The sequence below is a fragment of the Lycorma delicatula genome, chromosome 2, assembly GCF_047948215.1.
Source record: "Lycorma delicatula isolate Av1 chromosome 2, ASM4794821v1, whole genome shotgun sequence".
NCBI classification, from domain to species: domain Eukaryota; kingdom Metazoa; phylum Arthropoda; class Insecta; order Hemiptera; family Fulgoridae; genus Lycorma; species Lycorma delicatula.
Window position 1 is genome coordinate 25,415,673 of NC_134456.1, and position 13,872 is coordinate 25,429,544.

A 13,872-nucleotide genomic window follows, 5' to 3' on the forward strand; every position below is an offset into this window, starting at 1 on the left:
AATTTTTAGAAAGCAAATTTTTTTCAGTAGTTTACCTATATTTAGTTAGACACCTCATTAAAACTAAAATTAAAAAATTAATTAGTACTCTGCCAGTAAATTAAAGTGATGACAATATTCTTACGTATTCATCAATTTGTCTATAATAAAGTTTTATGGTTGTAATGTATTTCAACAAAATAAATAAATCAGTTAACAAACGAACAGATTTGATTAGTCGTTATATTTTAATTAAAAAAATAAAAAAATTGTCTTCTTTGACTTTATTATTTTCTTATTAAAAATTAGATTTTAACATTAATTATAATGCAACTGTTTTTCACGGAAAGAATTTATAAAATCCCGTGAAAATAAATTTGATAAACCTTAAGTTAATAGAAAGCTTATTACGTAAATTTGAGACCTACATTTATTTTACAAGATTAGTTTAATCTAGGTCAGTGAATATATACATATGTAGTATCTCCGTATCGATCAAATTATAGTTTGATGGTGAAAGAGATAAGTCATATTGACTGGCAGGTGCTACGGAATCTTGCTGACTGTGAGCACCAGATGTCAGGCGCCTGCAGATGGGCTTAATCCAGAAAGTAGTGTCAGTAGAGACAGGCTGATGTATGGGAGGTCTTTTACTTTGCTTGAAAGCATTGAACTGTAACTATGCGGGCTTGTAATATCGGTAGGAAATAAAATAATTTTATATTAAATATTACATATATTAGTCGTTAATTTTAATGAAATTATTTGGAGTTAAAATTTTTTAAGAGATGCGGTAAAAATTATCAGTTTTGCCTTCAGTGTTAAAAACTACAACAGTTATATAATCATTTAATTGGACCGTGTAATTTTAAGCGCCTTAGCAGTATCAGTGTCTGTGTTCATTTACATAACTGTTTATTACATACAATATTTAATGCTCAAAACCCAAAATTATGTTTATTTAATTTATTTTATAGCTTAGGGTAGTTCTGGTTTTTAAATACTTGCACCAACACGTACACAAAAAGAAAACCGAGCGCACGTACACGAACCCATGCAAATTCCACCACTAACTTTACATCAGCAGTTAATTTACATCATCTTTTTACACAATAAAAGCAACAAAAAACTAACATAGTTAAAAAATAGGGTTTGGTTTTATAAAAAATTGCTCAATTTTAGGAATGTGGCACCTATATTTTTTGAAAGTGAACAACTTCTTTTAAAAACAAATTAGTAAATAATTATTTTACAAATATGCAGTCGATAATTAAAAATGTATCGATTAGTAATAATAATAATAAAGTCGATTTTATTACATTGATATTGATCATAGTACACAATTTTTAACCATCTAAAGGCAAAACTAGGTGTGTTGTTATTTGTTAAGATGGACACGAGTGAGCGCGTGTGCGTGTTTTGTGTCTGTGTGTATTTGGAGTATTCCAATTATTCTACTTGTGTTATTTCTTCCACCAGTTTTTTGTACCCTCGCAGATTTTTCGGACTTTTACTGCATTTCATACAGTTGTTTTTGTGTTTCTTTATTTTTTTTTTAATAAAGATTAAAATAACAATACCAGAGGAAAAAATTAATTTGATTAATAATCAAGCGATTTAAACTTGATATTAAATTTTTGTTTAAAAATTGATGTAAATTCGTTTATATTTTATATTTAAACCAAGAATAATGATTATAACAAAATTAGTTCGATTATGAATACTAAAATATGACATTTATTTTTTAAAAGGAATGAAATAAATTAGGATATTATTTATCGTAGTAAGTATTTATAGTAACACTAGTCAAGAAAGAACGAATATTTCATCTTTGATGTACCACCCGATAATAAATTGAAGATTTTCAATTTTTTTGTTCGTTGTGTGAATGTTTGTCTACCGATTACTGAAATTTTGCCTTCGTTTTTGATCACTTTTTATGTATTTTGATTTCATTATTTTATCGAGGCCGATTCATTCGCGTTCGATCGTCTACATGCAGTACGGTCAGACTTGCCTCACAATTATTAGTAAAATAAGAAAAACACTATGAAAATAATAATAATAAAGAAAACAATATTTTATTGATTTCTTTAATACAATAGACGTTAATGGTATTGTGATCAGTGAAGCGACTACAACTTCAATGTTGTATTTTGTTTGTATTTACTTCAATTATTGTAATTACTCTAACACGTGCGCTCTCCACCTTCACTCATCACTCTGTCTTCTCTTTCTACGGCTCTTTTTCTCTCTGTTTCATTCTTTTTGTACATACTATATAAATATATTTTTATTCGATCAATCAGTCTGCCGCAGGATTTGTTTTGCCATCAAATCATGTCAAATCTCTTTCATAGCCCGTGACTAATTGCCGAACGTGACACCTGAGTACATTTTTCACTAATACGCGTACAATCAATCATCGATTGTTTTATTGTTCTGTAAGCCAACTGTGCTATCATATAGCAGTTTATTACAATTTTATTTGTCAAAAATTATTACTATAAAAACAATATTCAATTCACAGAAATTATGTTGTGTAAATATTGGAAAGAGCTTTATATAATGTACTATTTTTTTCTCATACATATCTATTTCACTTATTTATTAAAAGCTTTTATTTGAAACAATTCTGACATTTATATATGTTCCTATTTGGAAATTAATTGAACGATGATTTAACGAATATGAAAATCTTTAGACTTTAATTGTAATTCTATTAACCTACAATTTTTTATTTTATTTAATAATGAAGATTATCTAATTAACAAAACTGATCAATTAATTTAAAACTGTCCATTGAGAAATAAAGTAAAACTAATGTCGTGCAAATTATTTAAGCTAAACGATACAATTACAAAATTAAATTTTAATGGTTTTTGGTTTTTTTTTTAATAAAACTATATTATCAAATTATTTAATTTTCATGGACGAATTAATGTAGGCCAATAACCTCTTGTAATTATTTAAAATTATAATTATAGTGATATGTCAAATATACCGCTGAATAAGTTCGTATCATAATGTAATGAATAAAAAAATAGTACTTTGCTGATCTTATTTTGATATATGTTTTATTACTTCTTATTGCGTTTAATTTTCGACCGCACCAAAAATGATACCAGTTCATTTCCTCAAAATTTAAACAGATATCTATTCACCCAAATGGAAGTATATAATTAAAAGTATTTCAGATTTTTTTACTTCCTTGTAGGAAGTATTGTGACCGCGAAAAATTTCGGTTTTCAGATTTCAACGGAAATATCCCATTTTGACTAGTTTCGGCGTGAAGTCCGTACGTACGTATGTACATAGGTATCTCGCATAACTCAAAAACGATTAATCGTAGGATGTTGAAATTTTGGATTTAGGACTGTTGTAACATCTAATTGTGCACCTTCTCTTTTGATTGCAATCAACTGAATCAAGTGTCCGAAAAAACTCAAAATAAAAATAAAAAAAAGGATTTTAGACTTTTTCTTAACAGCAGTAATAAGCCCTCATTAAAAGATTTCAACGATATATTATAAGTGGTACTTATTTTCATTGGTTCCAGAATTATAGCTAAATAAAACTATAATTTTATTAATTGATTTATTAATAACTAACTATTAACCTCTGATTGTAAAAAATGTTTACATGTAATTTAATAGGCATACAAGGAAATCATGTGGTGTCCACATCGCTTTTTTTGTATTCAAATTATTTATGGGTCAAATAATTTTTAACCGATTGTAAAGCGGCAAAAAATTGCATTTGTTAATAATTTTTTTTTAATTAATTTTTTCAACGGTTTAAACCTGATCTTTATGATATTTTATATAATAATAAATAATAGAAAAATAAAAATTGCTATGTAATTTTAAGTATAATTAAATAATTATTGACTTACGATGATTAAGTAAAGTACTAAAATACAGTAAAACTTATCCTAATCTATTAAAATATATTATAAATAGGTAATAAATAAAGTCATGCAATGTGAATTTTAATTAATAAAACAGCCTCCATTAAGGTGTAATTAATAGTAGATTAGAATGTTAAAGATCTAAACCATAGAAAGATAATTCATACTATAAATTTTTTTTTCCACTGTTATATTTAAAATGAAAGATAGAGCGTTCCTAAATTTTAGACGAAGTTTCAATACTCTAACTTACTTAAGTGGTTCTTATTTGTAACCTAACGGTTGTTAATAAACCAGAACTAAATCATTGTGCATTTCATTAAACTTCCAAACTTCAATAAATTATTGATAATATAACTCAGAAATTCTAATGTAAATTTTTTAATACCTTCCTTTCCGAATTATATTGGGGATTTAACGGTGATATAACTAGCTGACACGCCTTAGTCTATTACCTATTATGAAGTAATTTTTACTGTTTCTGAGTCTTCCCTTTTAAATTGGATATAATATTTTGTATAATTTTGTATTCATACAAGTGTACACTTTTTCGTTTATTTTTTTCTTTCAATTAAATATGTTATTGTTTTTGCAACAGTTTTTGTTTCTTATTTATTAACAAGAAAATTTACTTTATTCTGTGTTTAATAATTATTTTTTACTGAACATCAGTTAGACGTCTTTCTACTGACTAATATATCCTAAATCTATCCTATTATATTTTGTCTTACTGAATCCATCCTGGAGATGACACCTTTACCTCATGGCTCTCTGTAATTCATTTTTGTGAATACAAAAATAATTAATCATAATTAATTTATCATTTAGTATAAACTAAAAAATGTAATATTTATAAATTTATAATAAATTATCATTTATCAAGTAAAATCATCCCTTTTTAACCTTTATTTTTCTTTTTTTTCAGAACTAACATTAATTCTGTTTTAAAGGTGAACTATTACGTTTGTTTAAAATGTACCTTTGTTTTAAATTGGTCCTGAAACGTTTTTACTTGTGTCCGTTTTGATAGTAACTTCCTATCATTAGGTATAACAATATTACACCTGAAGATGAAGTCATTAGATACAAAGGCGTCATTAGACACAAAGAAGTTATGAGACTGATTTAAATCAAGATATTGATAAAATCTTTGAAACAATTTAAGTAATTCGGAGACAATTAAAAATCAATATTATATATTTTTTTTAATAAATTAAATTATTTTTAAAGAAAAAACTTTTATTTTACTTTAAATATTTAAAAAATAGTTCCAATAGAAAAAACTTGCTATAGATTTACTTTTTTTTTCACGCCATGACAATAGCTTTTGCTTTAATCTTTGAAGATTTAGGCCTTTAAATCTAATTAATTTTTTTTAAGTAGTGGCTCCAGATTAATAAAATAATTAAATTTTTCATCAAGAAATGTAAAAAAATGTTTATGTTCTATAAAAATTAAATTTTCTTACCTTTTTACCATTACCGCATAGCTTTTGAAACATTTCTACTGTAATTTTTGTTCACTGAAATACTTCTTTTTTTATTTTCTGTTTAGCCTCCGTAACTACCGCAAGGTATTACTTCAGAGGAGGAATGAGGATGATATGTATGAATGTAAATGAAATGAACTCTTGTACAGTCTCAGGTCGATAATTCCTGAGATATGTGGTTAATTGAAACCCAAAGAACCCACCGGGTTGATCTAGTGGTGAACGCGTCTTCGCAAATCATCTGATTTTTGAAGTTGAGAGTTCCAACGTTCAAATCCTAGTAAAGGCAGCTACTTTTATACGGATTTGAATACTAGATCGTGGATACCGGTGTTCTTTGGTGGTTGGGTTTCAATTAACTACAAATCTTAGAAACGGTCGAACTGAGACTGTACAAGACTACACTTCATTTACACACATACATATCATCCTCTGAAGTAATAGCAGACGGTGATTCCCGGAGGCAAAACAGGAAAAAAAACACCAAAAAAACAAAACTATCCACGATCTACTTAACTGAAATACTTAACATTCTATATAATTCGCAGACCTAAAATTAATAATTTCAATCTATTTTATTAATCTCAATCTACGATATTTTTCTAGTATAATGTCTTTTATAGTTTAATCTTTTTTTATCTAAAAATCATCACCATTTTGTAAAAGTTTTATATTTATTAATTTATAATTTCTATTTAATTTCTATATTTAATATTATTTTTAGTTGCAACTAACTTTTTCCGCTCTTACATAATTAATGATCATGTATTATGCTACATACTGGTCTCCAGCAGTTACGTGTTATGCTAGTTTAGTTGTTGGAATTACGTGTTATTTAGTTAGGTTCTGTAGGCTACGTATTATAAAATGTATTAATTACTTTCCCAGGGATAATATTAAATACAATTCAACTTGTAATATTTTTCTAATTTAAATAATTGAAGTAAATCATTTCAGATTTTATTTTATTTATTTTCTAGAGTATAATTGGTTTTACTATTAAAAAAAAACTATTGATTAAGAATGTCTTATCTTAAATACAGGTATTATTCTGTTGATAACAGAATGTGTTATTCTATTGATAACTAGTTTCTAGTTATCAAACGTTTTCAAAAGAAAATATATTACACTGAATTTTTTAATTTACGGTTGTAAAACAAAATTAATTTGCAACACTCATCTCCTTTCTTTTTTAAGATTGTAATTTTGAATATATATCCATATTCTTAGAAACATTTTGAAGCATTTTGAAACATATGTAATGTTACCGAAGACAGTTACGCCACTACGTTTTATTTCATTTTTCCTGAGGTTAAAGGTTTCAACTTGGTTCAGATTGGAAATATTTTTAAATCAAATATATGACATTCTGACATTCCATTTAAATTAATGTTTACACATCTTCTCTGATGGAAAAAATTAGAGGCAGTGCTTGCAACGTTGTCCTTAAGTTAGTCTTTTGATGCGGAGGCTTCACCGATACATGAAGTCGACTCCTTTTTCTTCACGGGTAAAAGCATGACTTCTTCCTTTCACGTAAAAACGTGTACTAGTTAAAAATATTAAAATTAGTTTCAATTCTTATTCGTATAACGACTAGTAAAAGTTGAATTACCTCGTTCATTTTCACGTTTGGTATAGTTTAATTTTTTTTTAATTAAATGTTTAATGTATTTAAAGAGTTGTAATTAATTAATTAACTTTTAATATCATATTAACAAAATAAATGCTTAAATAAAGTGACAAATTGTAAGAAAATTCTTAAATTATCTCAAGGACATGAATTTTAGCATTACATATAAGTGTAATTAAACAATGTGATCAGCTAGGTGTCACTAATAGACCAACAAGGCTGATGCGACATTAAATAATAAATAAAACAAGCCTATTAAATTACACATACACATTTTTTTTTTCAATCAGAGGTTAATAATATATAAATTAAATAATAATAATAATAAGTAAATATATTTAAATTAAAAAATAAGTTAAAAAAAGGAGATGAAAACTGATTCAAACTGATGTCTTTCCCTTGTAAGATCCAAATATTTTCAATAATTAAAATTTTATTTGGCTATAACTCTGGAACCAAAGAAAATAAGTACCACTTATTATATATCGCTGAAAAGCTCTCAATGAGGGCTTATTACTGCAGTTAAGAAAAAGTCAAGATTCCACATTATTTTGCATTTTGGACTTTTTTGAACACTTTTTGTCCAGCAGTCAATTGCAATCAAAAGGGGAGGTGCATAACTAGATGTTATTACAGTCCTAAATCCAAAATTTCAACATTCTACGGCTAATCGTTTTTGAGTTGTGCGAGATACGTACGTGCTTACAGACGTCACGCCGAAACTAGTGAAAATGGATTCAGGGATGGTGGAAATGGATATTTCCGTTGAAATCTGAAAACCGAAATTTTTCGCGATCACAATACTTCCTTTACTTTGTATAAGGAAGTAAAACAAAAAAAAAAAAAATACATTAATAATCAATTTCATGATCTCACCTTTTTGTTAATTCATACCTAAAAATATTTCTTTATTATTACGATCAAAATCTAAAATAACTGACTAATAAATAATTTAAAGAATTAATTCATATGTAAGAAAAACAAACACATCAATGCGGACTTAAAATAAATGATAATAAATATTATTTAGTTGTAATATTCAATGGAAACTAAATTATTGGTTAATTTTCTTAAGATGTGATTTGTTGAAATTAAATATATAAACGTGTAGTTTTAGTCTGGTTATAAATTAGTCCTTATTAGAGTTACTTTTTTGTCATACGTCATAGAAACGTGGTTTCCTAACCGTATTATTACTGACCATACCCTTGCTCCTTTACCACCTTCTTTACAAAGAATGTATTTTTGTTCATGTTTCTGTAATCACTGATGTTATAAAGAACTCTCTACATTTTCTCTTAGCACCTGTCTGATACTTAAAGTAGAATTAAAACTATATATATAAAAGGCACGTGGATATATTTTTTTCTTTTGCGCGTGGATATGTAAAGAATAATTTAGAGTTTTAATGATTTATACCTTAAATGTCGAATTAATAATTAATTTGAATTCATTTAGTTGAGTTTACAGATTGATTATTTATAATTGAACAATTATTTATAAAACTATGTTATTATGTAACAGTTAAAAAAATTACATGAATTCAAAATCTACCATTTACTACATGCAGTAATCTGCAAAAATCATAAATTCCCTTAAAAATCCGCATCTTCTTTAAAGATTGTTATACAAATCGTTAAAAAAAAGGTGATTAATTTTAAAAAATTCGTTTCCATATTTACAATTTTTTTCCTCTACAAAAAATATGCATTTGCAAAGAATAACTTTATCGAAAAGTGTTTTAAACAATGAATATTTTTTATATTTTCGATGAAAATTTAAAATAACATATTTCTAACAAGTTTTTTGGGGAAAATAATTTAATACATTTTTTGTTTGCAAAACTATTTTTTTTTTGCATGCGTGCATAAAAAGCTTAACAAAGATGCTTATAATAACAAATATTTAAAAAAAATAATTATCAGTATAAAAAAAGGTTTGATATGAAAATATGAAGCAATTGCAGAGTTAAAAAAATTAATTTCTCAGAAAACACTTTTTAATGCATGTAGAACCTAATGTTTTAATTTTAGAAAAGAAGCTGGCGTTTTGAGAAATTATATTGCTAGCGAAATTTATTAAACTTTTAACTTTAGTAGTACGTTTTTTTTAATCCCGTTTTCAGTCTTATTTAAGGCTTGGCGAGGTGGATTTATCGGAATTTGTGAGGATTTTATAATACATGAAAGATTAGGTAGAATTTTAGTAATATAATTTAATGAAATTAATAAGTTAAAAAAATGTAATATTTAAATTTAAAAAAAATCCATTGAATTTATTAAATATAAATAGGAATTTATGAATAATAAATAATTATGATGTGATGTATAACTAAAGAAAACAATTTTAATCACCTACATCACACTTTATAATATGAAGCGTTTAAGATACAATTTATGGAGATAATTTCCACACAAAATTAGTCCGTAAATCTATATACTAAACCAAACACATCATATTTATTAAACCCTGACAAAAAAGATTATTTTCAATTAATGTTCTTTTTAAGTCTTTTCAATTTTCGAAACCAACTGGTTCCGTCATCATTATTAAAATTATAATCATCCCTCTTTTAAATTTATTCAAATCAAACTTTTTTAATAGAAAATTAATAGCTAAGTTACTATGCTTATCGTTAGTTTCTTTGATAATAAACTAAGTAAATCGGTTATCTTTTAGTTTGTAGTTGTTAGTATCAAAGAAATATGTTTTTTTAAATTTATATTTATAAGAAATTCATTCAATCCTTAGTTATAATTAACTCAATTTCCTGTTAAAAAGTTAGTTAAAAACTGACAAAGTATTGCTGACTTTCCCGGCTAAGTGGATCAAGTCTTGATTACCAAAATAAGATTTAAGCATAAAAATTTCGAGTAATGAATCTTTGATTTTAGGTGTTTCCTTACTTTATTTAAACGAGAATTTAAAAATAATGAAAAAATAAAAAATAACTTTTATAAAAATAATAAAAATATTACTTCTAATTTTAATTCCAAATATTATACAGGTACCAAAGCTACATTTTAATAAATCTTTAACTGATAAAGAAAAATTAAAAAATATTTAACAATAAGATTTAAAAGAATTAAAGCCAAAAAACAGAAAACAGAAGATATATTCTTTGGGGGTGAGGGAATAAATTTTAAGAAAAACTTTTCTAAAAATATTCATATATTTAGTTAAGCTTAAAAAGTTTGCTTAAGTAAAATTTTCTCTAAATTTATCACTCCTTTCACTAAGGCGAAATATTTTCTGCATTTTAGAAAATTTTCAGAAAACTTTTATGCATTTTAGGTCCTGTGTCTAATTTTATTTTATTTATCTTTTTTCCCCTAATGTATACGTTGCAATCTGTTCAACTAGTGAACAATAAACAACCCCTTCCCACGGCCCAATGAGATGAGGACGATATGTATGACAAAAATGAGATGTAGTCTGTCCAGACTCAGGCCGACTATTCCTGAGACGTATGGTTAATTGAGCCCCAACGACCAAGTACACCGGTATCCGCTGTCTAGTATTAAAATACGTGTAAAAGCAACTAATTTTTACCAGGACTCGAACTTCAGAACCTTCGACTTCGAAAATCAGCTGTTAAACAACTGATTTGCGACGATGAGTTAACCACTAGACAGCCAGATGAGCTGTCTCTAATTTAAACAAAAATGAAATCATTTCTGGATACCTTTATAGAGCAAAAGGAAAAAAATTTTCAATTTTAAGAGATGGGGGTTGATTTAAAAAAAAACGTGTTTTGGATTATTTATATATGAATAGTAGGTAAAACATTTACTTTAATAAAATTTTCTCTAAAATACCTTTGAAGAAAATCGAAATTTGTCTGATCGCGATATCCCTTCTTTTATGAATTTTGAAAAACAATTAATAAGGTCAGTGCCCCATATAAAGAAATATTTGAGCCAAATTTGAAGAAAATCGGGTGGATCAATCCTGAGATATAAGCCCAAAAGCAGTGCGACACACAAACGTATGTCTTTTTGATCTAGATGAACTAGTTGGACTCTAAAACGTAAAGATTTGCAAAAAAAACCAATACCATATTTTTTACACACTTACCCCTTTAATACAACAATTCTAGTTATATTTTCCGAGAAAGTAAAATGTGATAAATGTTTTAGGATGTAAATTTAAGTAATTAAAATGCTATCAAACACTTAAAAATGTACTCTATCTTACCTGCCTATATATATATATATATATATATATATATATATATATATTCAGTATTTGCGGTTTACAAAAATAAATACTAATTTTTAAAATAAGATTTATGAATTCTAAATTTTTTACATTTAAATTTCCACTTAATGGTATTTCTGGTTAAAAGTAGGCATTAGTTAAAAGAAAATTTTACGTTCATAAAAGGACAATTTTACAACCTTATGTCTTATGGCAGAGTCAAGCAAGAAAATAAATACGATTTGTATTAGATTTGACATGACGATTGGTGAATTGGTGATTACAACATACTCGTAGATCTAAAGGAGTGACAAGCTAACCAAAACTTTTATCTTTCGCCGACAATTGCAATGGATTTCTTTTACTGACATTTTTTCAATTAAAATGTAGTCATTTATAAAAATATACCGATTTGAACAAATTTTTTACCTATATATTTATTTACCTATTATTTATTTTAATACTGTGGGTCAAAGTTAGTAAAATAATTTTGAAATCAAGAAATACAAATTGAAAAAATTTTTGTCATGCAATATTTTTTTTGAAGTTGACAGGTTGGTTTCCAGTAATAAATAAGATATGATTCTAGGAGGAACTGGTAGTTCAGTTTGTTTGCCGAAATGCTATAATCTTTCTTTTTAAAAAATATTTTTACTGACCTTATTTTTATATGTAATAGAATAATAATAACATTAAATGTATTTTTTATTTTTCCTTTTTTTATGTTATTGATTTTTTTTTAAATTACACCTGTAAAAAAATATACGTTACTATTCGTATATCTTAAACTTATTTCTACATGTTTTAAAAATAATTCATGGAAGTTTGTAGAAAAATTGTTGAGGGACAAGTTACATTTTTTTGTTAACTGTGTTTTTAATGTTAATAATATCTTATTGTACATATTTTTGTATAGATTAAAATTTACCATAAGTGAGTTTATAAACGAAAAGCTACTTACAGTATGAAACTGTAATTGGTTCACTTTCAGCGAGGGTCTTGGAACCTATTTACTGCAGATACAAGTTATTTTAGACTACATTTTCTTTCATTTAAGCAAATATTACTCCAGAATTTATTTTATGTTTCCGGAACTTAGAAGTAATAATTTTTTTAAACATTATTTTTAACATTGGAACACCTCAACCTGAAGGAATTATTTATAATCGCTTATAATCATCGTGATTGTAAACATTAACATTTTTAACGTTATTAATTATGTCTTTTGGAGATAGTACTGAATGATCTACGCGTCATCATTTAGAAATCGATTATTATTGATAGAGAAGTAACTCCTTATCTAACCTATAACTTCTAACTTAGTACGCCCAACAAAGGCTACGTAAACCTTGTGTAACCGGTGATAATCTCATTAGTGAGGATTAACTTTTTTTAATTTTCCATATTTTATCACAAATAAAGTAATTTTGTTTTTATTAAAATTTATTTCCATAATTTTCTTAAAAGTAATCAAACACTTGAGCTTTTTTTATTCATAATTTACACTGATAAGCCGATTTCTATTCAGTATTGGAATTGATTAGCATCGAAACTACTCTTTAGGTGTATTTATTTATTATAACGTGTTACTTTACATTATACAATGGCCTATAATTGATTACTGTTGTTTATTTTGCAGGAGAGAAGCCGCATAAATGCGTTGTGTGTGGTAAGGCGTTTAGTCAATCCTCAAATCTTATCACTCACATGCGAAAACATACCGGTTATAAACCTTTCAGCTGCGGTCTCTGTGAGAAAGCATTTCAACGTAAGGTAGATTTAAGACGGCATAGAGAGAGTCAACACCCCGGATCACCGGCACCTTCTCCCGCTCATCAACACCAATTTAGTAACGTAAGCAGTAGCACCTGACATTCGAAGTCGACCGGACTACTTCAGCTGCTGTTATAATGTTGATATACAAGCAGAGCCGGTCTCTAAAGAAATCAATAAATCATTCTTAGATATTATAAAAGAATTTTAAAGATAGGTACTATTATGAATATTTATTTTCCAATTATAGTTTAGAAATGTGAATTACATAAAACGGACATTATTGTACTTAAAAAAAAATGATTGTAATGCCTTAACAGTTTGATAACATATTACTTTACACTACGCTCAAGATAACTTGTTTAGCCGAAAAAATTACATGTATAATTTTTATATATTTAATTTTTTTTTTTAACAAATATGTCATCACACATCTTTTTGTTTTCATTATTTTTTCTTTAAGCTATTCATTTTGTTTCCGTATTCATAATCAAGCGCAGTTGTAATAACCAGTGAAATAATGACCTCCTTGCTATACGCCGACAACTAATTATACAAATGTAAAAAATTATATTGTAACGAGAAGCAAAACTATTTCTGAATAATATTGAACGTCTATTGTTTTATTTATAAAATAAAATTGGTTGTCAGGTTGCTGTCATGAAGACATCTAGCAGAAAAAATCCTCCTCTATATACTGAAAAATAGATAAAAAGTTAAAAAAAAATATCAGTACTGTTCTGTAATAAAATTTTCAACTATATTTGTTTAAATTTTACTTTCTTGGCATCACAGCTCTAGAGATATTCTGCAAGAAGGAAAGTATGGTAATCAATCAAAAACTAAAAAAATGACGTTTTTTAAATTTCTCGACGTTTTATAAACTAG

At 26.5% G+C, this 13,872-nt stretch overlaps 1 protein-coding gene across 1 annotated transcript in view; it reads left to right on the forward strand.

Annotated features, from left to right (window-relative positions):
- Positions 1-13,248, forward strand: part of LOC142320143 (uncharacterized) — a 62,943-nt gene extending 49,695 nt beyond the window's left edge. The window contains exon 6 of the mRNA XM_075357824.1: positions 12,851-13,248. Within this exon, the coding sequence (XP_075213939.1) occupies positions 12,851-13,083 (233 nt within the window). The 3' untranslated portion in view covers positions 13,084-13,248. The remainder of the gene's footprint in view (positions 1-12,850) is intronic.
- Positions 13,249-13,872: the final 624 nt, after the last annotated feature.